The 27,802-nt window shown below is 37.7% G+C and overlaps 1 protein-coding gene across 2 annotated transcripts in view; it reads right to left on the bottom strand.

Moving 5' to 3' along the window:
• The window catches only part of kcnd3 (potassium voltage-gated channel, Shal-related subfamily, member 3), a 154,689-nt gene that overhangs the window by 19,046 nt on the left and 107,841 nt on the right, over positions 1–27,802 (bottom strand). For both annotated transcript variants that reach the window (XM_015342361.2, XM_015342360.2), the window contains exon 3: positions 10,817–10,985. In XM_015342361.2, coding sequence (XP_015197847.1) covers positions 10,817–10,985 — 169 coding nt within the window. The remainder of the gene's footprint in view (positions 1–10,816; positions 10,986–27,802) is intronic.

The following is a 27,802-nucleotide window of genomic DNA, read 5'->3' as shown; positions in this document are numbered from 1 at the left end:
TGCATCACAGTGTGGTATGGCAACTGCAGTATTGCTGACCGCAAAGCCCTACAGCGGGTGGTGAAAACTGCCCAGTCCATCAATGGGGTTGCCCTCCCATCTATACAGGACTTTTATGACAGACGGTGCTTGAGGAAAGCTCTAAGCATCATCAAAGACCCCACACACCCCAGCAACATACTGTATGACCCTGTACCATCTGAAAAACAGTACTGGGGCATTTGGGCCCAGACTACCAGACTAATATAATAGACTCAAACTATTAAACTCCCAGCCTCTCTCACCTACAATCTGAACCTCACAGTGCCTTTCTAATCAAAAGCTCAAACACACATTGAAATCTTCCTCTACCTTACATGTCAAAAAGTTCACTCCCAATAATTTTTCTATCCTTTATTTCATTCTGTTGATGTATGTTTTTGCACATCTGATGTTGTTTTGCACATTACCTGTTACCTTTTGTTGTTTTGCACATTGCCTGTTGTCTCTGTCTCTTTCTCTTTCTGTCTATTTCTTTTATTAAACAATTATATTGTAATTTTTTTGTACTACTTATCATCTGAGACCTAGCTAAATAGCATTTTGTTATACCATATACCTGTATATGAGTATAATGACAATAAACCTGAACTTGAACTTGATTATATTATGGTAAATGATTGATAAAATGTGAGTCCTATGATCTATAGCTCCGTATGTGCGATTCAAGATGGTGAGACAGGTGATAAACCCTCCTTCTTCAGTCTTCAGTTATGGGAATTCGATAGAGGACACAGTTGGGTCTGTTTGTCTCTATTCCCCAAGGCAGTTTAGCATCAAGGTTCAGGCTGGTAGTTTTCTCTGTTGTAGCGAAGAACTGTGATTTTCCTTATTTTCTGATTATTTGCTGTGTAAAAGTTGCAATCAAATATTTTAGTTGAAATCTTTTCATCTTTACGTGTTTTGCATTTTTGTTTATTTTTTGCTTGGTTTTGAGATAACATCAGAAGGAGGTGGCCTCTGCTGACTGTGCACTAATACAAAAGGTTATATTTAATTTGTTGTTGGAAATTAAGTCTCCCTGGGGTACTGGGGCATCTTTGTAGGTGATAGACTCCTCACACCACATCTTAGGGACCGCATCACAAGAGCCAGGAAGCAGCAAGTTTTGAAAAGACAAACATTCTGGATTGCAAAAGTTGAATGATGCGTCATTAAAAACTTTTTTCTGCCACCGTGGATTTCTACGTAGGGTTGCATATCTTGAAATTATCTGATTCAATTTAAAGAAATATACTGTGATAAAGGCTATTCTTTAAAATTTACTTCCGTTTTTTTTACCATACCATACCCAAAACTAAGAAATTTATAAAGGAAATATTTTAAAAATATTTGAAAATCCAACTTGTATAATAACGTTTTAAAATTAAAGTGCAATGCGAGACAAATTCCTTTGTAGAAGGTGACCTTGTGTGAGAATAATTGGGCGTACATTCTATGGAGTGCTGACAAAGAGTTAGACCTAGGCCAATCTGAATTGTGATTTAACAGATAGGAGTTTTAAGATTTCAAAAGGCACATAGCAGCTTTTCAGGACTTGTCTGGAGAATACAGAAGATGAAAGGGTGGCATCCTCAAGGCCTTTTCAAGGATGACCTCTATCTGATTTCATAAAACCGAGAAAAGTATCAATTATCGTAAACGTGGTCCAGAGAGTGGCACTGTTCTGTGCTTTGATGATAGTAATAAAAAAAATTCAATTATGAAGAGAGACGGATTTAAAAAAATAAGAACAGAGAGAAAAGTTAGAAAATGTACTTTGTTTTCTTAACAAGGCTTTTTTTGCTTCTGTTCTTTTTAGCTTAGATTTGTGTATTCTATTTAGAAATCTTTTATAACACATACAGTAATACATAAACAGAACAAAGACTTAATAATATTGTACTACCTGAGATCAACTGATTACTTAATTACTAAGGTATTGAACTGTTGTTAACAAAGTCAGGCTACACATAAATACTTGGTAGATTAATGGATACATCACTGTCAATTATTTTGTTTGTTATAAATGAATGAATTGTATTGTTCAGCCACTAGTCTTAAAAAAATCTGAGCGTAGGTGGTGCCCTTGCATCTGACCCACAATATCCAATCAATGTGCCACTTTGGTGACTGGAGACACTATGTCATATGATGTCCATCTCAAGAGATGTTAAAATAAGTTTCTGGGGTCATCAAAGATCCCATGGCACTGTTTGGGCTGTTCTCCCTGGAACTCATTTTAAATTCCACTCTAGGTCTGAATTTCTCCACCTGATCTGCTGTGTATTGGGATGGCTGGCAGAGAATGGATCCTGTGGGTCACCCAGGTGGGTGCTGCATTTCAGTCATGGCTGAAAAAGATTCACTCCTTCTGTGTATCCAAAGTATTTGGAGATCCTTTGGTAAGAAAAGTAAGAGACACTTGGAAAGAACATTAGAACCCTACTATATTGAAATTACACGCATTTCAAGGTTTCTAACCTGCAGAATTTTGAACCAGTTGTTCATAAATAAGTATCACCTCCTCTGTCTGAAACAATGCTATGTGTTATAGTTTTGCAGCTGTGATTAAATTTACTGACTACTCTACACTAAGTACTTTTTTGTACTATTAGTAAACATTCACTCCTGCATGTGGCAGAGCCTGATGCTTTCAGACTGTGTTGATTAAGACATGAAGTTAAACTGGAGACTAACTGGGGGTATGGTGGGTTAGGCAGGGGGAGTGGGGCATGTTGGTTAACCCGAACAATCCAGCTGGCATGATCAAATCAACACTGCTGCGAAACTCTCTGGACATAATATTAGGAACCCCACCAAAGAATGATTTTGACTGCTAAGAGCAGCAAGAACTGTGTGCGGCACAGGATCCATTCTATATTCCATTCTTTTAGCACGATCTTCTCCAGTTGTGACTGTGAGGAAAATACTGTGTGGAAACTACACGTTCCACTGGTTCCAATAGGATTGACCTTTGTGAATTTTTCTGGACCCATAAGATAAGAACTTATGTCCCATTCTTACCAGGACAACCATACATTTCTGCCATTAGAAGCCTATCTGTTTGATATAGGCAGGTGGGGTGGTTTCCCAATATTTGGAGTGACACTTTCTGGTGCAGGTCTGGTTTTGCCTGTGAGCTCTGTGATGCAGGATTTGTTTTGTGCAGGGAGAGTGAAGGGTACATTGTACATTCTACTAAATGGAGCCCCAGATGGCAGTTTAATTGAAATGGGAGCCTGAATAAGTTAAATATTAGCTCTGGATGAAGATGGATGAGACGGAGACTTGGCAGGCGAGGGAAAAATTGAGATATTTTTGCTGTCTTATCACTACACATATGGGCACATGGGCCTTGACAAACCGGGGGTCATAGCTGAAGTTGCCCATTCGAAATGGATAACTTTCTGGAGCTGGGAGCTGTGATTAAAGCAAACTATATGTATATATGACCATGATCAAAGGTTTGGCAGAGCAGTAGCTGTGGAGGCAGTATGTGTGAACAAATTTCCTTCTCTGTAAAACAAGTGGAAGAAAAAGACATGATACAATAAGTGAGAGGAGCTAACATCTGTAGCGGTAAGGCTAATATTTACTAGAGTTCGGCTGCACACTGACAGTGCTCTCACGCTGCTGCTGTTACTGGAAATATTAACCAGACATAATGGTAAAGTACTTATGTAATAACTAAATCAGCAGAAAGAAAAACATTTACTTCCACCAGGACAGTTAATGATAAAGCAAATGCTATTTAAAAAATAAAGATTGAGATTGCATTGCTCATTGCTAGTATGCTAGCTATCAGAACAGATGAAGCCAAGAGTCCAGTGACTCATTTAAAATAATGAAGAAGGTTATATGTATTTTTCTCCTTGGGCTTTAAGTTGCTCATTTCATATAAACAGCATAGATAAACTAGATAAATAACAGTAGTATGCAGTTTTTACTACTCCCGATGTGCAGTGGACAATAATAGCAACTTTAAAATGTAATTATGTGAAAGAAAATGGAATCATGGGTTTCTCTGGCCTATACCTCTTTATATTATTCTGGCTCTGTAAAATAGTATCCTTACTCAATCCACAAACAAAAGCAATCATGTTTTTATCATTATCTCCCACTGCGATAACAGTAGATTTAAATGTTCTCCATTGTCTAGGTACAGTAATCTCATGCCAATTCCCCCCATCTCTCATTCTCCTCATTTTAGCACAGATGTCAATGGTTTGAGCCTGAGACTTGTTATTAGGTGCTTTGTGCTATTATCTGGGCTATCTGAACTAGGATGTGCTCAAAGCAAGCCGTGGCTGCTGTGCTACAGTCCCCTCTACCCCCCTTAGCCAGACAGGAACTTTGTAGTGTTATCAAGAAGAGTTATGTCAGTTATGTACAGTATACGTAGCTCACACGTCGGGCTGTTGTCTGTGCTATAGACTCAAAGTGTTAAGAGGAATGAGAGGTTGACAGTACAGGTAGGGAAAGATGCACTTATGAAATTCACTTGTCTCCTAGACCTGGCTTGATTTTGACACAGGTGAGCTGATTGGGTGACTGACATTGTCAGTAACTCCAGATCGGGCGGAATTAGAAACCTTCTATATGAAACAAGCTTGTTTGCTAATTAACTTAATGTAATAAATTATGTTTTAATAAGCTGTTCTCATGACTGATACCTCTTTGAGGTTTATTAAACATTCAATCATCTGAGTGAGTGGTAATTACCCTGGCCTGGGGACTGAAAGTGTTTAAGATAAGAATGTGTACTGTATGTCTGTGCTTGAAAATAAATTAGTTCAAACATGTCGATGTTGTGAGTACCTTTCATAAACATTACTTTGGGGGAAAAAAACTTGTCCTAATAAAAGAGAGCAAAATGACTGTTCACTTTTCAACTATTCCTAAGCTTTTAAACTGCTGAATAGTCCTGTTGACAGAATGAGAAAACTCAGCGTCAAAACAATGTCACAGGTTTCGAGGCGATAAAACATAAGTGCCAACCTTGTTTTTAAACTTACATTTTCAACATTAAAACATGCAAAATGGTTTTAATAGAAACATGAAACAACCTTGCCATCATAACAATAATTACTCTTATTTCTCATACAAGGATCAGGATGTTAGACCTGTTTTCAGGTACTACATATATTTCACATACCACATACTAAAGTACAGAAGATATAAGTAATGTCTTCATTACAGACCATCAATACTAAATTATAGTGGGTTCCAGAAAAGTGAAGATTAATAAAATGCATTCAGCTTTTAATGACAACGTATAACTAACAGGAAAGGTATGATGCTGTCAATGTTCAGAATTGAACAATTCTGAAGAACGAAATGGAATTCATTAAAAAACAGAAGTGCTAAGTAATTAGAGTACCAATGATAAATTTATGAGTCGTGATAAAATTAATGTGAGAGCTCTCGGCTGGTGATTAGGATTGAGACTGTAGCACAGGCTCAAACATAGGTGGAGAATATAGAATTTAATCATGTCTGTTCTCACAAGACGTCTCATTGACTGATGACAGCTGTCTAAAGTCATTTACATATATGCAGCAAACAAGGACTAAGGTGGGGACTCAGTGAAAGTCTTTAAAATATAAAGAATAAATGAAGCAGGTTCTGTGAGATCTTTAAAACTTTTAAATCTTTTGTTCTTTGTCAGAGTTTAGCACCTACACTAGACAGGAATGTTAAATCAGAGTATGAGAGTTTTACATCTTGCAGTCCTAGAAGTCCTGAAGTGTTTTAGTTATACAGAGGAAGTCTGCTGTCGTGCTTGATTACTTTTATGTTCTTATGTATTAACACACACAATCACACGCCATCTACATGCAGTATATAATATAAGGCAAAAGTTGTAAGATGGTTTTGTGTCCAACATGTTGTGGTTTAGCAAGGGCTCTTTCATTATACCTTTCAAATACCTCTTTCATTATGCAAATTCACTCATTAAGAAGACAATAATCTCAAAATAATCTCTAGCACCTCTTGTAGAAATTTTTGCAGTATCATGCAGTTATTGAAATCCTGAAATGGATCCTACCACTTTGCAATGGGAATGTGATCTATTTCCCCCTTCCAGTTGGTTATTGCTATAGTTCTCAGCAGCGTCTTCAGAGGCAGAGAGCTGGATTCTCTTTGGAGGGCTGGCTGAGAGGGCAAGGAAGGAGATGAGGAGGTGAGGAGACAGACTGTTCTCTCAGTTGAATTCATTCCAGGGAGTTATTTGTGGAAAGAAAGTCCCATTAAGGCCTCTCTTTCTCCTGCCCTTCTATCACCTGCCTGCACTACGAAGAGCTGCTTTTGATCGCTTTTGGCTCCTGAGCAACATTTACTCTTGTTTTTTTTTCTCTAAGAAATTGTAAAAGCTGACAGGTAGCAAATCTAGACAGAACAAGTGCAAAAAAGCAGAAAAACACAACAGAAATGAAATATGAGAAGGGTAAAAGGTGAATCTCATTTTACACTTGAAATCATAAAAAAAACATTTGAAGTTGTCCAAAATCACTTGAAATATGTTTGCCCATTGGGTGCAAACTGCTCGTGGATAGGTAGCCAAGTTACATTTATTAGTGCTGTGACCATAGACTATGTATGCTGTACCTCCACGATAGACTATAAATTATTAATATACATACAAATAGAAATTTTAAAATTACACAGGAGTTGCATTTGAGCATCTACAGTAGCTGATGAAACTCAACTTTGAAACTTGCTAACAATGGTTGTGTTTGGCTGATTGTGGGCCATCCCTTAAGTACTGTATACTCGGCTAATACCGCAACGCAGATTTGAACCTTCAATCTCTGGATATAGGGATATAGGGTTCAGCCTTTATCAGCTGAATCTCTCACTGGAAATCATTTGATGATGGAGATAATAGGTCCTCACTCAGGTGACAGTTTGTTTTCTCACTGAAACACTAGTGGTTTGGTTTGATAATTGCACTATTTGTCAAATTGCATCAGATTGCCCTAAAATTTAGAATGTGATTTATTTTCCTATCATGTTATGGGATTGATCCTTTTGGGCATGACTGATGATTTCCAGATTTGGTAGTTTCTTTCATATCTTTTGAGATCTGCTCAAGACATGACAGCATGTTCTCTGCACATCCACTTGTTAAAACAGATAGTGCTGAAGAAATCTTTTATGAAAGTAGTAAAGATTTATGTATTTAGTCTTTATCACCATTTTTTAATAGACCTAACATTTATTACAGTTATGTAAATATACATAATGTCACTAACTGCAACACAAATATTAATTCTGATCTTAATCCTATGATATGTTTTCTACTGCAAAAAAGTAATGCATTTGTTTTCAATATATTTATATATCTTATGTCACTTGGAGCAATAATGAAAAATGATTACAAATGCTTTTATAGAGCTATATACAGTATGGCCTCTGTGAAGGTGTTACACTTGCTAAATAAGACAAACAGATACTGTAAAAAACAATGTTGTTGTGAGCTACATCTCATGTGAACAAAGAAAAATCTTAACGTTAGGTGGAGCAGGGAGACAACCTTGTGTGCAGATAAAATGTGAAATTGTTTTCTGTCCGTACCAGATTATCCCTAAACCTGCAGTAAGCTTGCAAACCTGTGCAAAGCTGGATAAGTTCACAGAACATATTCAAAAGCTTCTATGTTGAAATGGGAAAAACTGATCCCTTACAAAGATGCAGTAACTAATTTGTCTTTTAAAATATCCATTCTCGTTACCATTCAAAATCACCCTGTGAAGTAGCAAACAAGCCTAATGAAACCTTCATGTACTATAGATCCTCTACCATTCATTTTATTCAACCTTGTTTTTTTTGCAGAAACATAAAAAATAATCATCCATGACTTCTATTTATAGATTTTCTTTTTTTTTTACATTTTTGTGCATGAATGAGGCAAAAGAAAAAAAAAACTACAGAAGATGTATTTTGGTGTCTCTGCACCATGAAATAATTCACACTCTTACTGTGTAAAACAACAAATACATATCAGGCTAATTAGATATCCTCGCCAAACGATCATTGGATTTCACTCCCTCCCTAATTTGTCAATGACAGTGATTCAATGGGAAATAAAAAACATACATTGTCTTGTTTTTTGCCAACCTAATTTACTGTCGAATTGATTCATCTTTAGCTGCCATAACTCGTTAAAATGAGAAGCAAGGCAATGGACCCTTGGCAATTTTACAGACAATTAGAATAAAGTTAATTATGCAATAACAAACACTTATGAGAAATGAAATAGCTTATCTTTCGGGGGGATGATTCCCCCATGTTAATTTGGCTCAGGGCAAGAGATGATTTGCTGCTGCAGTAGGCTTTAAAAGGCTTTAAAAGGACAGCCTTGCATTTTTGCCACAGCATGTCTGAAGATCTTACACCACAAAAAAATATAATGACTTACATGCCGGTTTCCATGTTTTGAAATCTTTTGTCACTATTACCTTATATTGTGCTTTGTGGAGCTATTGAAGATGATCTCAGTGAATGTGTCTGTCTTAGGCACTACAATCGCTGTCCTGACAGTTAAACCTTCAGCTGCACTTCTATTGCAGTCTTGGCAAAAACTTCCTGTCTTGTACATTCTCAGGCCATTAGGAATCGTGGCAAATGAAAGAAAAGCAGGCCTGCTACACTTATATGAAAACACAAGACTGTAGGCACTGACCTTGTTTCTCATGACAGTCTATAAATCACTTTGTACAGGCAGTTGTGTGGCTGGACAATAGACCAGTATATTATATGTAGTCTTTTGTCCAGTAACGCAGCTATACAGTACACCAGAGCACTGGTATATCCTCAGGTGATTTAAAAAATACTGGTGCCTATTTTTAGTTTTGAGACCATGACATAACAATAACAAGCCACTTCAAAATGTTTTCATACCCAAAGGTTTATGGGAGTCTGAAACAAGCTCCCCAACTATGCTTTTGAAGCCAATACTCCGGCTTATTTCAAGAAATAGGCAGAGGAGAGCCTCTGATCAATCAGCTACTGCAGGAAAAAGCATGAGTATTGGGGCAGTGAAGTGAAAGTTGCCATTTTTACCGTGTACAATTCAAATCTACATTTCAGGCCAAAAGATAAACACGAGGCAAAATTACAGGGTATTGTTTACACACACATTAAACCATGGTAAAACAAAAATGTTTTTGTCCCCAGACTTGAGATTCTTGGTTACACTTTAACTGCAGCCATTTTCAATTATTGTTTTGGAGGTTTTCTGACTTAAGTTTCTTCTCCAATAAGTAAAATACATGCTCAAAAGGATTCCGATCACGAGATTAACTTTGTCAGTTCAAAAGTTTCCACTTCTTCAATGCACACCTTGGGTCCTGTTGCAGAATGAATTTCTTCCCAATGAGTTTAGAGTAATTTTTTACGTTTTTTTACAACATACAACACTTGATCAATTAGAAACACCTATAAGTCAATACCTTGTACTCACCTGAAATTGGGGGACTGAACACAGCAAATTACTTTGTTCTAACATGGCTAAACAAGCATGCAACGTAATATCTAGAAACCAAAGCTGAATTTCTATACTTGTGCTGCACATCATGCATAATCTTTTGATCTGAAATACACATTTCATTAGTACACAGCAAAATGACAAATTTCATTTTGCTGTCCCATGACTTATGCTTTTGACTGTAATCACTAAATGGGCTAGATGGGCTAAATAGCGTCCTCTCATTTGTAACCTTTCTTAAGTTATTAAAATAATGTCTTACATAACCTTCTTTCAAGGGGGTGGGGAGTGTTGGAGGGGTGGCCATGCATAAAATGAATCTATAGTCAAATTAAAAAGTGCTTCTGAATAGAGCCATTAGGTTAATGGCTGGAAAAAATCTTTTTACTTCTGCAAAACATTATTAACACTGAGTCACCTTTACAAGCCTTCTTGATTTGGGGCATGTTAATTAACCAGGTCTGAGCTCTATATGCCCTTCATAGCCAGCACGTAATACTCCTTTAACACTTCATTAGTGTATATAAACAAATGAGCCTTCTAGGTAATGAGTGTTAGGGATACCCTTCATGTAAGAGAAGATAGCTGAGCATCTTTCAATCAGACTGCACAGCCAGATCCCCTGTTTGCCCGGCCTTTATGTTCAGAAGTTTGCAGTGATTTCTCAAGCTCCTGGGGACCCTATGCTTCTCTGGACACCTCCTTAGTGGGGTCTCTGGGTTGCGTTACAATGTAACACAAGAGCCCCAGTTTATCATGTCCCCTTGTCCTTTTGGGAGAAGAGTCCCATTTGATATCAATAGAAGAAAAAAAAAGAGGAAAGCAGAGGATTGGTACAGTATAATTCAGTTGTTTTGAGCTGTAAGCTCTTAAGTATATATAAAAGCCAACAATAGGACTTAGATATTTCAAGTCTGCTACCTTAATTAAAGTACATTTGTATAGACGGTCATGTGAGGATAAAAATGAATTACTGTAAATACAATCATTTTCAGTTTAATCAGGACAATTTTCAGCTTGTATCTTGTAAAATCAGAAATTGGTGCAACATTGTACTACAAGAGTCCTGTAACACACATGTACGGTATTGTACACAAAGACAGATACACAGACACCCATTGGGAAGGAGTCATACATTCTTACAGAACCAGAAGGAAAGTTACTTTAGCAGCCTACTCAGGTGTCTAGTTCCTAAGATTCATCAGCCCACTCGCATAAAAGCAACAGAGATAAAGATGTTAAAAAAACTTTACCAGTATCACCCTGACGGACGTGAGAGCTCATCAAATATTAAATCATTTTCACCTGTACCTTCTGCGCCCGGCGTTTATCTGCTCTCTGGTTCTGGTGATAAATTCGGCTAAAGTTGGACACAATGACAGGGACAGGCAGGGCTATTACCAAAACCCCACTCAGGGAGCAGATGGAGCCAAAAATCTTTCCTGCGATTGTCTTCGGCACCATATCGCCATAGCTGCAAAGACAGAAGAGTAAAACCTGTTAGTGAAAATGAAAAAAAAAACTATTTACTTTAAATGCATGACCTAGGTCTCCACTGAAACCAGAAGACCAGAATTACTTACAGGAGCTTCCTGTAACCAATGTTAAGCTCCAGTGATATTATTAGTAAATGTCTGAACTGTCGGAGGCAAGGAGATTTGGCTAAAAATACAAGCTTTTTTTAAAAGATGAAACCAGACAGAATTTCTTGCTATGTTCTTAAAATGCAAAAGCTTCCTAAAAATAAAAGATTTGACACTACATTACTCGTCTTGCCAGCTTAAACTGCTCTATTTGCTGTCAGACTGCAGTTCCATCTCCCTCTGTCTAAATGACTTGTTTCCGCCTGTAATGGTGAACCAAGGACCCCTGAAGCTTTGTTAAGCCAGCTAAGATTGCCAGTTAATGGCTGAGGCATCTTTAATCAGGGCTTAGGAATTTAAGTCACTGTGAAGCTGAAAGCAGCACAGACAGGAGCATCTCGTCAGTTTCCCCCTGTTTAAGTACGATGCCTGAATGAATCTGAACAGCAAGAAGGGATTTAGAGGGACTTTGAAAGGCTATGGAGAGCAAGACCTCAGGTTAGGGGAGGCTGTTAAAATTAAATAGTGCAATTCACTTTTCTCATAGATCTAGACAAACATGACAAAATCATCAATGCATATAGAAGTCTGTAGACTGCTGTAATACTGTAACATTGTTTTTTTTGTTAAAGACAGGTACAGCGACTTAGCAGGAATGAGTTTCTTTTCAAAAATGGGTGGGTAGGAATATTATACATTCATTTGAGTGACACCTTTGTCTTTAGAAACAATACTTAACAGACAAAACAATTACATAAAAAATTCACACGAGACTAGATGTAAGATCAGTACATTTTGATTAACCTCATAAGACTGATCAGTGTAGCAGACTGAGATACAGATTTGTTGTGAGCACCCTTGCTGAAGAGAACAACAACCTGCTGTCAGTACTCTCAATATATACTCAAACTGTGCATGTGAGAAATCCCTACGTGGTATCACTACAGATATAAACACAGAAACATAACCTTCTTTAAAACGTACTATAAGAAAGTTTACCAATTAAGAAAGGATTCAAAGACATTTTGATCCATGGAAATTTGATCCAAACATCAACTACTTTGTGAAAGGAAATTCTTTTCAGCCCTAAATTTCTCTGTTTTGATTCAAATTGTTCTGACTGAATATGAGAAATGTAGAATTAATGATTTATATAAAAAAAGACTGAAATTCACTACATTAAAATAATTCATTAACAATCAACATGAAAATGTATTTAAGAATGTTTTTTTGAGAAGTTAGACATACAAATCTGTGAATTAACTTGCTTAGCTGAGGGTCAACCCCCTGGCCAGAGGATAAGGAAGTTAGGGTGCTTAACTTGCAAAATTAGGAATTAACCAGGGAGGCAACTGCACAGGTTAAGGTGGTTTGAAAAAGGATACAGAAAGGCAAGAAAGAGAGAAGACCTTCCTGTGGTCTTCATAGCTTTTTGGGAAGTGATGTAGTGAATAGCAGGGGAGAAAGTTATTTGTTATTATGTCTCCTAGACTTTCATGAAAAACTCTCCCATGATTTTAAAATATTTTTTTAACCCTGCCTAAAAATGAGGTAAAAGAGAGTTCTGCTGTGAGGTTATTAAAAAGGATTGTTACAAGAAGGCAGACACCTAATTAATTAGCTAGCTGTATGCTGTACTTGAGTTCTCTTTTCAGAATTGTATGATTTTCTCTTCTTCTTCATACACAAATGGCTGTGGCCTTCTTGTTTCACCCCTCTGCTTCTCCCTCGCTCTCCGGTCTGTCTCTGACAGGTAAGCCACGCGCTGCTGCTCTGTCTTGTCCCAGGAGAGAGCCAGTGGGCTTCACTTGCTCAGAAAGAAAAGCCAGTACGTGACTTGTTCTCTGATCCTTCTCGCAGTTTGTCATTTCTTAATGTTCTTTTTATTTTTTAATTGTTTTGTGCATGGTTAGCTCTGGACTAATTGCGCCACCTTGCCACAGCAGAGACTTAGAGTTTGCCCCCTGGATGGATCCAGTTAAGACTAGAGAAGTGTTTAGAAAAGCAGTGGGCTGACGTGTAAAGTCTCTGTGTAGCCAGACCATTTTGAACAGGACATGGCATATATTCTTTAAAATCTATAAATCTACATTTTTTTTCTCTTTTCAGCGTGGAATAAACCTTTACTATTTCCTTTGATGTGTAGGGATTTTTGCTTACACTTTCTTTTCTTTAGATTGTTTTAAAAGACTCCTCTTTCTTCTCTTAAATTTCGCATCATCCATGGGCATTTTATTATTCTTTTCAGATGAGCTTATCTGCATAAAAACTTTCATTCTTAAGAAGTCCATTCTGCAAGAGGGTGGAAATTTCAATAGTGATTACATATTTTTAAACACTCTTGGTGCGACTGTAGGTTCTTCATACAGTGAAAGACCTCCAAAGAAAGCTGAATCTCCAAAGAAAGTGATCTTTGCCCAATCGGAGGTTGGGCACTGTTTTAACTCATTTGGAGGATTGTGACCTGACTCACTTGCTGATGGAAAGAGGCAGAGAAACCCAAGGAGACAACCAAGCCTCTTCTTTTTCTCTCCAGAGTTTAATCATAATTTAAAAAATATCACGTAATGCAAAAGGAGATAACATTAACCTTTGGAAAAAAAAATTGCAAGAAACAGAATGGGGAGCAATTTTAAAAGAATCTAATATAACCATCAAGAACTGTAATATTCAACGGCCACAATGCAATCCTATGCGCATCTGAAAGAAACAGAAAACATAAATGATTAAGTTATTCACGTTAGATTCCTCCTGAGCCTCCTGGAAACCACACTAAACTTTGGTTGCAAAAATTTGCTATCTACAGAAATACTAAAGGAGGCACTGTGCCAAAAAACCGGGACACAAAGAAAGCTTCTGAGAAGATCTGCATGAGCACAAATGTATAATAGTTTTGTTTCTTTGGAGGGGCACTGTGGGAGAGTTGTATACATGTTGCAAGCTTACAGATGTATAGAGACCTGACATAATGCATTAGCCTCTTCCTCTAATTGAATATGTACAATATAGATCTGTCCTCAATGGATGCAGTGCTGGCATTGTAAAATATCATAGAGAAAGTACTAAGGAAAAAAAGCAGGTGAAGGACCCAGAAAGCAAAAGGTTATGGATGAAAAGCACATGAACTCCCTGATGTGGTTCCATGTAAAAAGATCATATGCATAGGAAAAATACCACCTTGCAGCGGGTGTATAATTGGTGGTCTTGTGGTTTGGGAGTTTAGCTATTCAGATGACTTTGTGCTGTTAGAAAAAAACAGCAAAGAAGATCTGGAAAAGATTTCGGAGGAGTTGTGATTAACCAGCCTGTAGCTAGCAGTCAAATTCAGTAGCTACTGTAGATAGATGGCTCCAACCAGTGAAATGTATTTTTGTTCTGATGTCAAGGTTGGAAATTAGGGCACGATTACCAATAAATGAGCAGACTCACTACCATATGGAAATCAGAAGATACTAATGTGGAGAAAAAATAGGTCCTATGTGATATTATTCCTTGGGTGAAGTATTGCTCTTAACACTGTGTGGTTTAAAAAGCAGATGAACAGCACTTGACTGCATTTGAACTGTGGGTTTGGTGTTTAATAATTCAGATTAACTAGACAGAATACAGGACAGGTTTAAGCTGTAGCTAGAGTGCAGAAAGAATAGGGAAATTGAACAGCATTGGAAGAGACACTAGGATAGTGGTGTCATCATAACATCATAAGGAGAGCTGCAAAGAATACCTAGGCGTGGACAGAGATGAATTACATGGAAAGAGGTTGTCAAGCAGCATGAGGCGGGTTTCTTGAACTAAATTAGGACTATTGCTATCATTTATTCAGTTCCTCAAGTACAACAATTTTCTCTCAATACTCAAGTTACTGTGGTATAGCTGCTTTAAAGATTTACTGTGGTATATCAAGGTAAAAGCAGAGTAAAGTGAAGTGAAAAATCATTAGAAGGGACAGATAAATATCCTGGTATGTTATCAAGTTCAAGTTTATTGTCATATGTGCCTGGGTACAATGAAATGCTTACCTGCATATTTGTTCGTTGTAAAGTACATGGTATAGCGCGTGTCATCAATGGTAAAGCACACTAAATGAATGGCGTAATTATAGTAAAGTCTCTGGAAAATAGTAGGCAAGCTATCCTACAAAGGAAGTAGTAACTTCCAGCATAAGTATCTGGGACAGACCCTCCATGAATTGCAAGGCAGGACCATCTAAAACTGCTGTGTTTGCATCTGCTCTTTTTTGATCTTGGAATTGCCTCGCATATTTTTTATGCTTGGGACAGTCATTTTAAGTCAAATGGATTCCGTTAATAAATATTGCAGGTGAGAGCTAAAGCCATGACTTCATGAAAGATAAAGGATAATTTTGCCAGCTACAAGGGAATGACAGGGTGAATTGGCTTGTCTTGTTTAAAATCCTTTCATACAATGTCTTATGATCATCTTTTTGTGCTTGGACCATCAAGATAACAACAATGAGCAGGCATGCCAGTATTTATTGTAGTACAAAAAAAACAACAACTAGTCATTTTGATGCCTGAGCCCACAGCTGATATGCCAGCACAAAAATCTGAAACCACATTCTGTATGTCATCCAAAAATAATGGCTTTGTTTTGCCATTTGAATAGAACAGAAGCTCTCACAAAAGGGCTATGATAAAAAAATGACAAATTCTTGCTGACTATTCCCTGGGATTGTGAACTGGATTTTTCATTATAACTGGAAATATAAGATTGTATTATATTTTGTGAAGCAAATATTATCATAAAGCATCTGCCTGGAGTAGAATACAGATTGTACTGAATTCCAAAATAAAACTTGTTTCCTGTGCTCCACGTCTCCTCTGGTATAGCGGGGGTTAAATTGAAGCTGCTGTAATGCATGAATGCCTCCATTCATTACGAGCGCTCCGGAGATCGTTTGCGAAAAATACCAGGAGCACAACTGTTAATGCCCCTACGTCAGAGGAGCTTCATCAGGAGTCAGTCTTTGATTTATTAGTCAGTTTTCCCTGTTTAAAAATGTCTTGTTATCTGATCTTCTTTTCCAAATTAATTTTCTGAAGGAATGGGATTAGCATCAGCTATTGCACTCGGCTCGTCCCATGAATTAAACCTCTGAGCTCCTTACTCGTAAGCTATTTAACAGCCAGGCATTCATCAGCTATCAGATTGTTTTAGAACTGCTTGGTCTAATCTTTTCCTTTTCTCTTTTCCACTGCTTTCACCAGTGAGACCTCTTTGCTATGTGGAAATAAAGAGTACTATATCTCTCCCTCCTACAGCATTCACTCCAGATTTTCTATAATGTAAATTATGGAACACATGCTTCTTCACAAAGCCCACCCTTTTGAAATATTTTCAAACAAGGTTTGAAATGTTTTATTTCCATGAAAAAGCATGCAACACTGTGGGTAAAATTATTTCTCTGTTAAAAGTTTCGAATGACATTTTCTAGACCCTCAGTTTAAATACCCAACAATCGAATCATCTCACTGCTACCCTCCGAGATAGCCCTGTCAAGCCATCTGTCAGTTCTCATACCATGAGTTACGATCAGTTACGATCAGAGGCTGCAGCCCTTGCTTAAATCACTGCAGGTTTGCGAACACTTGACAGGTTGTCCCATTGCACGACAAGCTCCATTCTTAAAGATTTGTTAGGTTGGTTCCATATCAGCATTTTTTTGTTTGTTTTTGCTTTCAAATTCTCACAAAGTTCTTATGCTTTTAGAAGATAAGGAGTTGAATAGAATGCGCAGACCAGCTTGCCGTTTGGTATACTGCACTGGGGAGGTCTTGAGCGGGGTGATGCAAGATGAAACTCAATGCTGATGGGAAAAGTCATGGTGCAGTGGGAGCACCTGCAGCTGGCATTGAGCGGTGAGTGTCCTCAGTGAGTGTGATGTTGGACAAATAGTGCCCTTAAAGGCACAACTGTGCTGCATTACACACATGCTAGCATCTTTTGAATGATTACAGGATTGCAGGGCACTATAGATGATTATGACTAAATATAATCAGTCTGCTAAACAATGTCAGCAAGAGGGAACTTGCTGGGTTCTCAACCATTTGTAACACCATGTGGAGATGTTCAATGTCATCCCACATCTTGCTCATTAAAGGGATCAGGGGTTGATCAAGGGTTGCTTTTTGTTGCTGTGTTTGCTCAAAATTATGGACAAATATGGGTTGCTCCAGTGCAGAATAGCAACCAGCAGACAAGAGCACAGCCACATCATGGATTTCATGCCACGTGGGGTTGAGACGTGAGTTTTAAACTTTTGTGGTTCATCTGACATAGTACATTGAGTAATTAAAACACAGGAAGAACGTCTCCCAGTGCCAAAAACAGGGAAGTACCCCATTGAACTGAAACTCATTAGTTGTTTTGTGACATACAGTTCTGTGTTTTAGGGATGACGTTTTGATGTTTGAATGTTGTGACATACTGTACACTTCACCCCTTTTCCATTTTAGCCTGGTGTCATTTTAACCTGATTCGGACTGGAATATTCTTGCAATTCATCCTTTGAATTGACACTTGTTCTTTTTGAACTTTTGTATGGAAGCTGATCTTCAAAGTCATGAAGAGGTCTTGTTCATTGAAGACAATTGTTTGGGAAGGTGAACCATAATGGGAGTGTGTCTCCTAGAGCTCAATGTTCAAGTATTCCCTTGTTTTAGAAAATCCTCTCTAACTATGGGTTTTTTAAACCAATGTTTGGGTAGAGGTCACAATATAATCTCACCCACCTCTGCTCTCCTTCACATAAATATCTAGCCTCCTGGTCAACCTTTTGTGTATCTTTCTCATACCTCTCCCTCTAACTCATCTTCAACCTTACGGCATCTCCTTGGTTCATTCCCTGCAGAGCAGAAAGGTTTCTATGAGTCTCCTACTCATGGTCAGATTAGAATTTCTTCAGCCAGGTGAGTTATGTCAAATAAACTTTAATTTGTATTTGACCAAACTACTGATATAATACTTAGCTGCAAAGAGCTGATATATTAAATTAAGTACCTTTGAAAAAAGGAGAACACTTAAAAAACAGAATTCACAGCTTGATTTAGTTCATTATGGAGGTGCCCATGAAGAAGGGTGGCAAATGTGTGGGAAACTCCTATGCGAGGAGATGTTGTTTTAACACATTCCAACTCCAGAGCAACACATCCAGACTACATGTACTGTATAATACATTCAGACACAATCACAGGATCATCCTGTGCAATGCTCTATGAAGAGCTTGTTCTGTGGCAATTTGTCACAGTATGGTCATTCTGTTAAAATCGCCAAACCCCATAAAAATGATTTAATAACAGCTAGCTTCCACGGGATTATTCAGGGTCACAGCAATATTAGGCTTTGTAGCTCTCTGTTTGACGAGATTACGTTTGGATAATATGGCATGCAGGGATTAAAAGGCATTCATTTAACCTCTTCTGGCATTAATCTGGACAGTATTTACAGAACAAGAGCCACTGGTTTAGAGCCCAGGCAACTGCTAATGGATAGAAGGCAGCTACAAATTAGTGGTGGAGTTTCCGCTTTCACTGTCATACAACATGCCTAACCAGAAAGCTTAAGGCCTGAGCTATTAACAGCTCATATCCTGACAACCCAAATGACTTCCTAATAAAAATCCAAGACTGCTCAATTACATTACTTCATTGGTAGAGCAGGTGGACACATGGCACAAATTAAACTGCTGAAGATCTAAAGAATTTCACTGATGAGAAAGATATCAGAGCATCCATTAATCTGGAATAATAACTTTCTGCTGTCTGGATAAGAAAAGAATGAGAAGCTAAATAGAGAAGGAAAAGAGAGGAAAGAAAATGAAAACTGTGAAAAAGGGAAAAGAAATGAGTGGCAAAAGGCAATAGAATGAAAATTAGGCCAGTAGTTGACAGTGACAAGGATTGTGATGATGATTAATATTAATCTATTTTAATTATAAAAACAACATAAATTTTGTGCTGCACACTGCGTTAGGTCAGGCTGGTTAGATAATCAGAAATATCAACAAGTCTTCACAAACAGCTTGGAGCAGTCAATTTGTCCTCTTTGATAAGAAAACGAATATGAATCAAAGCTGAATCAAGAATGCTATGCTTCATCCTGCTCCTGTTTGATAGGGCTTGACTTTTTTGCTTTTATCAAAGCACACTTTTTCGTTTTTGTCTGGTTTGTAATAGTTCTGCAAGGATAGGGAAAACAAACAAGGTCTCTGCTTTTTCTCAAGACCAAAATGAATTTTGCCACCGTCTGTGGCCTGGAGTAATTTTCTATCGATCTTCCATATAATTTTTGGCTGGAGTAATAGGGAATCCATATCATCCTCTCACCAAAGTAACATTTCACCTCGACTGGGTGCAGAGCCACTTTCAAGCCATAGAGGCTGTCAGCACATTAATAATATCCTCTTGGCTCATCTGGGAAATATAAATATCATTTTGCGTTTGATTCATTTTGCCAATACATTTAATGTACTAAGTTATTTAAGGGTGTGTATTTCTTCACAAATACAGGTGGAATATACTTCAGGAACCTAAAATGGCTCAGAATGGTGTTTTCTCTGTTCTCTAAAGTAGCTGCAAAACAAACTTAATTCTAATTAGGTAAACAACTGGAGAGCAACAGATTTTTAATTGACCATTCTGTCAGCATGTAACAGAAGGAAACAGTTACAGGGTGTTTCAGGAAGAAGCGTGGCCTCCAAATTAACAACAAAATATTAACATTGTAACTCTCCTTACCTCCTGTAAGCTACATTTACACATGACATGTTCCTGTAATCGGCATGTTAAAATATGCACTGCTACTTATGATGTTATATTTATACCTTAATTTCTTGTTTTTTAAATGCACTTTCGATATCTTTGTCATCACTCCATTCTGAGAGTGCGTTCTCCAAATACCATATAGTAAGAGGAAGCTGTTCTGTGTTAATCCAAATACGCAAAACATTGCTTTCTGATTGGCAGAATTAAAGGGTCTATAAATATGAAGGCATGTCTGTCTCAAGAACTATAGTGAGGTTATTGCGATTTAGTAAAGTCATTCATCTACTGTACATTCATGTAACTCAGGGCTAGTGTGGTGCTACTGGAATCGCACCTCACAGAGACAATGGAAAGCCAAGACCAGATGGTATACACTCTTGTTTTGTCTGTGTATTAGTAAATACTTTACAATATGTATTCTGTTCATGCAACCTCTTTATCTAATACAGGGTGGAAGGGGGACTAGAGCCTATCCCTGCAAGGAATGGTTCCAAGGTGGGGTACAGCCTGGATAGCACACCAGTCCATCACAGGAAACAGCCATACACAGAAACACAAACACACTCACACCAGGGCCAATTCTCCCAGAAGCCAATCAACCTACAACTATGTCTTTGGACTGTGGGAGGAAACTGGAGCACACTGAGGAAACCCACATGAGCCCAGGGAGAACATACAAACTCCGCACAGTAAGCATCCCAGATCCCCAGCGCAGAGAGGCAGCAATGCTAACTACTGTGCCTCTATGCCGCCTAGGGCCATAACATGTAATCATTTGTATTAATACTTAATTCAAATAGTTGCCCAATCTGACAAGGGCAATGTCAAGTCTGAAGTTTTACAAACAAACTTTTCACCATCACTGACCTTCACGCTCTGAAAATTCCAGCTGCCACGGTCATAAGCATGCGTGCCTGTTAGTTAAGCATGCTTGTGCATGCAAAAGGGCAAGACCTTTCTGGAGCTGCAGCACAAAGGCAGCCAGTCCTTTTATTTACAGCCTCAGAGGACATGCATGTAATTTCAATCAGGACCTAATTGAATCGCGGCGACCCTGCCTGCTGCTGATGGATGATCTGCGTGGAGCCTTATTATTTAAAAAGGGATAACAAGGTTCACACGTCGCAGGACAAAGCATCACAGATACAGCGCAATAGAAGGCCTTCTTTTCTAGTCTCCCAGGAGGACACAGCTACAAGCCTGAAGGCTGAATCACTGAGCCTGGTGATAACAGGACCATTTGGGTTTTACTTATGGGATAAAATATAGACATGTTTCATCTCACTAGGGTTACTGCCTTGTACATTGGCATTCATGCCATCACTACTTAATTTCCTAGAGGTTTTCTTGAAATCAATTTTCAAGCACGGGATTAACCCCTCTGCCTGAATATTTTTTGCTGGTTGAGGTTTTCATTTCCAGAACACAACCTGTTATTTCTATGCTGCCCGTGTAAAATCTTCGACCACTGCTCTTCAATGTAGCTCACTTGCGAGTCTTCATATTCAGACTCACCCAGTGTAGCAGAAGCTTGGAGGCTGGTGCACAAATTACTTGAAGGGTTTAACTGATTGCTCTCCCTTTTACCAGCATATAACAACAAAAACACAATCAGTGAGGAACCCAATAAAAAAACTCATTGAATTTGTTAACTTGTCAGTCCAATTTTATATCTTACATTTCTTACTATCTACACAAACGGACTTTGCACATTTAGGCTGCAGTGTATAAACTGTGTTTTATATTGTGTAATGAGACACACCATGTTTGTAGAACACTGCTGTACGTAGCAGATACCAAGCTCATTTGTCTGAAGAAAGACAGCCAAGGCTGATCATCAGTAGTTTTTCCATTTCCAGTGCTTGCCACTGTAACAGCTGAGGGTGAAATTTAAGGCCAGGGCAGGAATGGGGTAATTGAGGTGTCTTCAAAAAGTTATTCACATTTTAAGTGATACTTGACAAGTTAAAAAAAAATTAAACAGGCAAAAAATTAGGAATTTCCTTTGAAGAAGACTGATCCTCATAATTAAATCAATGTATGAGCCTTTAAATTTGAAATACAGTAGGTACTGTAAAAGATACCAGAACTGACCATGACTGAACCATGATTTGAAAATGATATGTACAGTATGACAGTATGGTGTCTCATCATAACCAACAAAGTCACTCCCTGCTTCAGGGTAGATTTATTTTACACACACTGTTCATGCATTTAAAGTTAGAAATCACTCCGTGATCCAATAGCGGTGACGTACTGTGTGGTGGTAAAAACTCAATTTTATTGTTGGGGCATAACGATTCATAATGTAAGTCAAGTGCAACAGCATTGTCTACAACAAGACTTTTTAATGTTAAATTTTGGTCTTCACAATATTTTTGGATTTCTGGAACAAAATAATCCATGGACCATTTACATTGCTACCTTTGGGTGCCTTAAAAAACAACATAAGTGCAGAGCTTTTTTACATCAAGTAAAAAAATTAATCAATGATGTAAGTGCGAACCGTTATAAGTTAGACTTATAATGGGGACTGTCTGTACATCTGCTAAAATAATATTTTCATAGCCTGTGGAACACGTGGGGATATAAAGCCAGAACAGGGATCTTTTGATTGGCATGTCTCAGAAAAGAAATTCACAAACACAGCCATGATGTGGAAATATGCTCTCTTATTTACAATGAGGGAAAACAAAACAAAATCCTAGCTCTGTCCAAACCCTAGATACATAACCCAAAATATACCCTCTATAAATAATAAGGCAGCTGAGCTGCTTACAATTTTTTAAAATTAACAAGTTCTTTCTATCAATTTAAAAAAAAAAACATACCATACCCAATGTGTCCAATGGTCTTTCTTCCTTCACTCTCTTGTGTCATAAACAGTAGAGGCTCTGTTCTTTTTTTGACACAGCAACCTCTTCCAAGATTTGGTCAGGAGTCTGAAGACAGAAGGTCACTCCACACAGCTTTCTGGAGAATGTGGTTCCAACAATAACTGCTATTTTTCTTCACCCACAGCCATCTTGAAGAAATTAACTGTTACCCATACATGGGTAGTCATTAGTGGTCATGATCTCATCATCTCATTATTCATTATCATGGGTTGCAGAAGATGTCTTGTAGTCTGACAAAAACCTTGAACAATAAATTGTATGTGGTGTCTGATTTTGTTAGCGAAACATCTTAAAAAGTTATGTGGGATCTTGTTCTGAATAACTGTAATGTCAAAGACAATTTATTTCAGAACTGAACAACTATTTCTCTATTGACTCAGACCAAAATGAGCTTTTATATTTGCAGTGACCTTTTAAAAAAGCACATCCTCATCAAACATTCAAAATCATGTGCATCTTCAAATGACAGTGCATTTTTAATATGATAATTATCAGTAATGATAATTGCTCTCCTGTTTTATTATAATGTTGTTTGGCTTACACACACACACTTCATAAAATTACTTCACAGCCTTCCTTCATTTGTTGTTCACTCAATGTGCAGAGGCAATAAGAATAATATTCTTTACACGTAGATAAGATCTGAATGGCATTATGAAGAGACTGTAATAAAAGAGATGTAATAAAACAGAATCTGTTTAAAGCATAATGCAATTTATGGTGCAGTATAATCTCTGTCCATATCAACATGCATCTTCAATCTGCAGACTTTTAAAAATGTCACGCATGCTTAGTATCTGGTGTTCGTCAGCGGTCTTAAATGAAACTGGTTACAATGCACAGGACAGAGAAAGAGAATGAAATGAAAGAAAAATACAATCAAATTCTATAAGGCGTGGGCAAAAGAACAAAATACCAATAAAGAACAGAAGAAAGACTCTTTAAGGATTACTTTTATGTCCAGCAGATTCATTTTTCAGTAGAATAAGACTGAAAGGATTTACAGAATTAACCACTTCCAATGACAAAGCAGTGCTATCACATTTGGCTTGGTGGGACACTTAATCAGAAGACCACTGTCATTTTCAGAGTAACAAATCATGTACCCAAATGTTCGACTTGTGGTTCAACTTGCTTCTGTATCACAATGTAGGGTTCACATTGTGGTCATGGTCTATTATACATGGAATGAATGAGTATGACAATTTCTTCTGATGTGCTAAGAGCACTGTCACCGGCCAAGTGACCAGGCTTGGCTCAAAAGAAAAGAAACTCCCACAAGCAGTCTTCAAATGCAAACAAAACTGGATTTATTGCCAAAAAAAAATAGGGATAACAAAAAAAAACCCTCACAGGAGTACTGTCCACACCTTTCCTCCAAGGCACCATCCTCCATACTGAGCTCTCCCAGTCCCTTTTATAGCCCCTCCTCTTCTAAGGACCATCCTCTTAAAGGGACTCACTCACATTTTCTTAACAGAGATGGGCAGTTTCTTCAAAATAAAGTATTCAACAATCCCAAAAAAATGTATAAATTTTCATGCAACCGTGATATTTTCGCTTAAACAAAACACCTAACCTTACATCGGTTATTTATAGATGGCTCACCAGTAACCTTTCCCTTTAAGATCATTTGTGTGATACTACAAACAGGAAAGGTGACTGGTGGCCATCTTGATCAACACAAAACAATACAATACAATACAATACAATACAATACAATACAATATTCCAAATGGGGAAAAATAAATACAGTATCGCTTGTGTCAGTGTTACACCTGACATCTGTCAGAGAGACAGTAGGCTCAGGACACACTCCTACCCTGAGAGTAATCTCATGCCCCCAAAGTAAAGGCATGGTATATAACTCATTATAACAAAACTGTATGATGTATACCACCTCATGTTTCTGAACTTTGTTAATTGCTACTTGGTCCTGTTGATCTAGATTGCCAGACATAGTCACACAGACAGCACCTCAATGTCTTACTGAGTTGGTAAGCTGGAAAGCTCTTGTAGTTTTGACAAAGCAGTGTTTTACTGCAACTGCTGCTACTAATATAAAAGCTTAATTCACTTAATTCATAAATCTATAACAATGCTTGGCATAGAAAAGTTTTTCAGTTGTAAATTAAATAACTCAGATGTCTAAATAGTATAATTTGTAATCTGTCCAGCATTTCTTTTTATACTTCTCATGCAATTGCTTATTGTAATCCTGTTACACCGCATTCTTACCTTCTTCATAAATGATTTTGAAGCATTTTATTAAAGCTAGCGTGTAGCTTTCACATAACACTTCATTCTTATGTAACAAGACAGTCATCAGATTACATAATATACTATTGAGCTCTGTTGATAACAATACTGTGAAATAGCAAACTCTATATCATTTTGAATCTTTACATTCGTGAGAGGCTTGGGGATGTGCATTTCACTTAGGCATAAAAGCTGTTGTAATTAGTACTAATCATATGTAATAAATAGTAAGTATAGTTCTTTTCATCCCAAAGCATCTCAAAGTACTTCACATGTAGAAGAGGACTAATGTCATTTATGACTCACTTGGGTAACCAGGAGATTCACTATATAGCAGATCAGATAAAGAAGTTAAATTAGAAGGGAACTAAGGAATGCCAGATTGTTCAAGCACAGGGTTGAATCTTGACAGGATGTCAACATTAGCACTACTACTTTTATACTTATTGCCATGGGATTTCTAATAACTAAATAAGCAGGTGCTCAGTTGAACATCACATTCAATGGATGTCACAATGCAATGTCCCCCATCACTCTACTGGGATATTTTGTTTGAAAAATCTAGAATAGAGTCTATCAGTGCCACCTACTGGTCCACCGACACCACACATACACACTATATACAGATCCCTACTCCAGATAATGTAGTCCAGAAAAAGGAACAGATTGGGCCAAAGGGAAAAAATAGCTATCTCTGTACAAGTTTCATCTACTAAACAGTTTTGAATCAATTAAGAACCTGAAAATGACTCCTACAGGTATTGCTGCTAACACCATCACCTTTATTTTACTGGTACAGCTCATTAATCTGTCTTTTCTTTGTCCATCACTGATGTTGAAGTGCAGGAAAGCTCAATTTGAAAAAAAAAAACAACCAAAAAGAATCTTTCAAGGTTCGGTGGATATGATCTTGACTGAGGAGATGACCATTAAGGAACTTAAAAGCTGGAGGTCAACATCCACTGATGAGATGAAAAGTTCAGCACTCATTTGAAGAAGTCAGTAAATACTGTACATTTTATTCAAACACACACTTGTTGCAAATCATTTTCCACCTGATATGTGTTATGCCCATTTCTTAGTTCTAATTGGTTCAAACCAGTTGGAATTGGCTGACAGTGCATTCTGTAACAGAATCTGTTACTATAAAATACATTACAAAAAGTATGGATTTTAAAACTGGCAATGGAATGCAGTTCAGTGTCACTTCTTAATTTCTGTGGTGCAAACACTAATCAGTTTCCTCTGGACAAAGTGGACAGAAAGAGAACTTAAGGTATTGTATGTGGATTGTTTTTGTAAAACATTAAACAGTAACAAACAGTAAGACAAAATAGGGAACAATAAGCATAAGAAATTCAAGAAGCATCAGCATGTGTCAGTTATGCAAAGGAAATAAGAATGATTGGGATTACTGCTAGTTCTGTGCTGCTGTCCTTGTTCAAAAAGGTGTATCTGACGTATATAAGTATTTCACCTTGAATTAGCAACACCATACATCAAGCTTTCAGCCTTGTACAGTATATAGCACAAAATGAGAGGACAGAAAATAGAACACATCTCAGCATGGAGGGACATTCAGCACTGATCGGAACCAAGGACATCTCCCAGACACAGCACGGTAGATTCAGCAGTGATAAGATCCAACAACAGGTCCCACTCAGCACAGATATGCACCGATCAGTCACAAAGAAATCTCCCGGTCTCGATATGGACAAATTCAGCACTTAGCAGCACCAAGGACAGACACAACACAGGCAGGTTCAGCACTGTTCAGCACCATAGACAGCTACTAGACTCTGGGTAGACATTTAGGGCTGATTGGTGACAAAGAGAGCTAGCAGCCTTGGCAAGGACAGAATCAGCACCAAGGACATCTCCCACACTCATTATAGACCTGGGGTTGGAAACCTTTTCTTTGTTGACAGCTACTGTCTATACTATACATATGAGCCACTTATATGTATATCAGCTTATATGTATTTTTACAAGAGTACATAGGCTACACAACTCTAATAAGTAAAGTATGAGATATTGTTTACTAGTTTTGTGTTGCAATTTGAAGAGCAAAGCAGATGCCTTCATATCAGAGAAAAAATATTCTCACAGGTATGTTGAGTCAAAGAGCCAAAAAGAGAAGCTACTTTCATGGCCACTGTGCACATCCTTTGTACTTTTTTCCAGGCATAAGGCTTCAAAATTTGCAGTCATTTTGAAGTCATTTCCATTTCCAGGGTCACAGACTGAGATTGAACAAGAGACCCATCTGTTGAAAACTGTCAGAAATATCCCCCTCCATGAAGGAGTTTGAAATTAATGTCACTCAGGTTTGATCAAAAGATCACTGTACTTCTCAGTGTCCAAGGCCACACTTTCAGTTTCATTTTCTGTCAGTAATTTGAGAAAACAGGGGAAATGCTGCATTTTCTTTTGCAGCACTTGGTAAAGAAAGAGTTTCAATTTATTCTTGAAAGCTTTCTCTGCACTGATAATTTCTCTGATGGTCTTCTTTTTACCTTTCATTTCAGACTTTAGGGTGTTTAATTTCTCTGCGATACCTCTGAGAATCACCAAATTAAAAAACTTTGTTGTGTCAATCAGCTGGGTGTTACCCTTATTTCATGACACCATGAATTCACATGAGTGAATTGATGATTGCTTCCAGTGGGATATATCCTGTTCAAAGTCTTTGTGAACTGTGCTGAAGGGTCTTAGCACATCACATCTTTTTCTGTATGTCTGATATGTTGTTATTTATCAAATGATTAG

Source organism: Lepisosteus oculatus, chromosome 5 (genome assembly GCF_040954835.1).
Source record: "Lepisosteus oculatus isolate fLepOcu1 chromosome 5, fLepOcu1.hap2, whole genome shotgun sequence".
NCBI lineage: Eukaryota > Metazoa > Chordata > Actinopteri > Semionotiformes > Lepisosteidae > Lepisosteus > Lepisosteus oculatus.
This window is presented reverse-complemented; position numbering and strand designations above follow the sequence as displayed.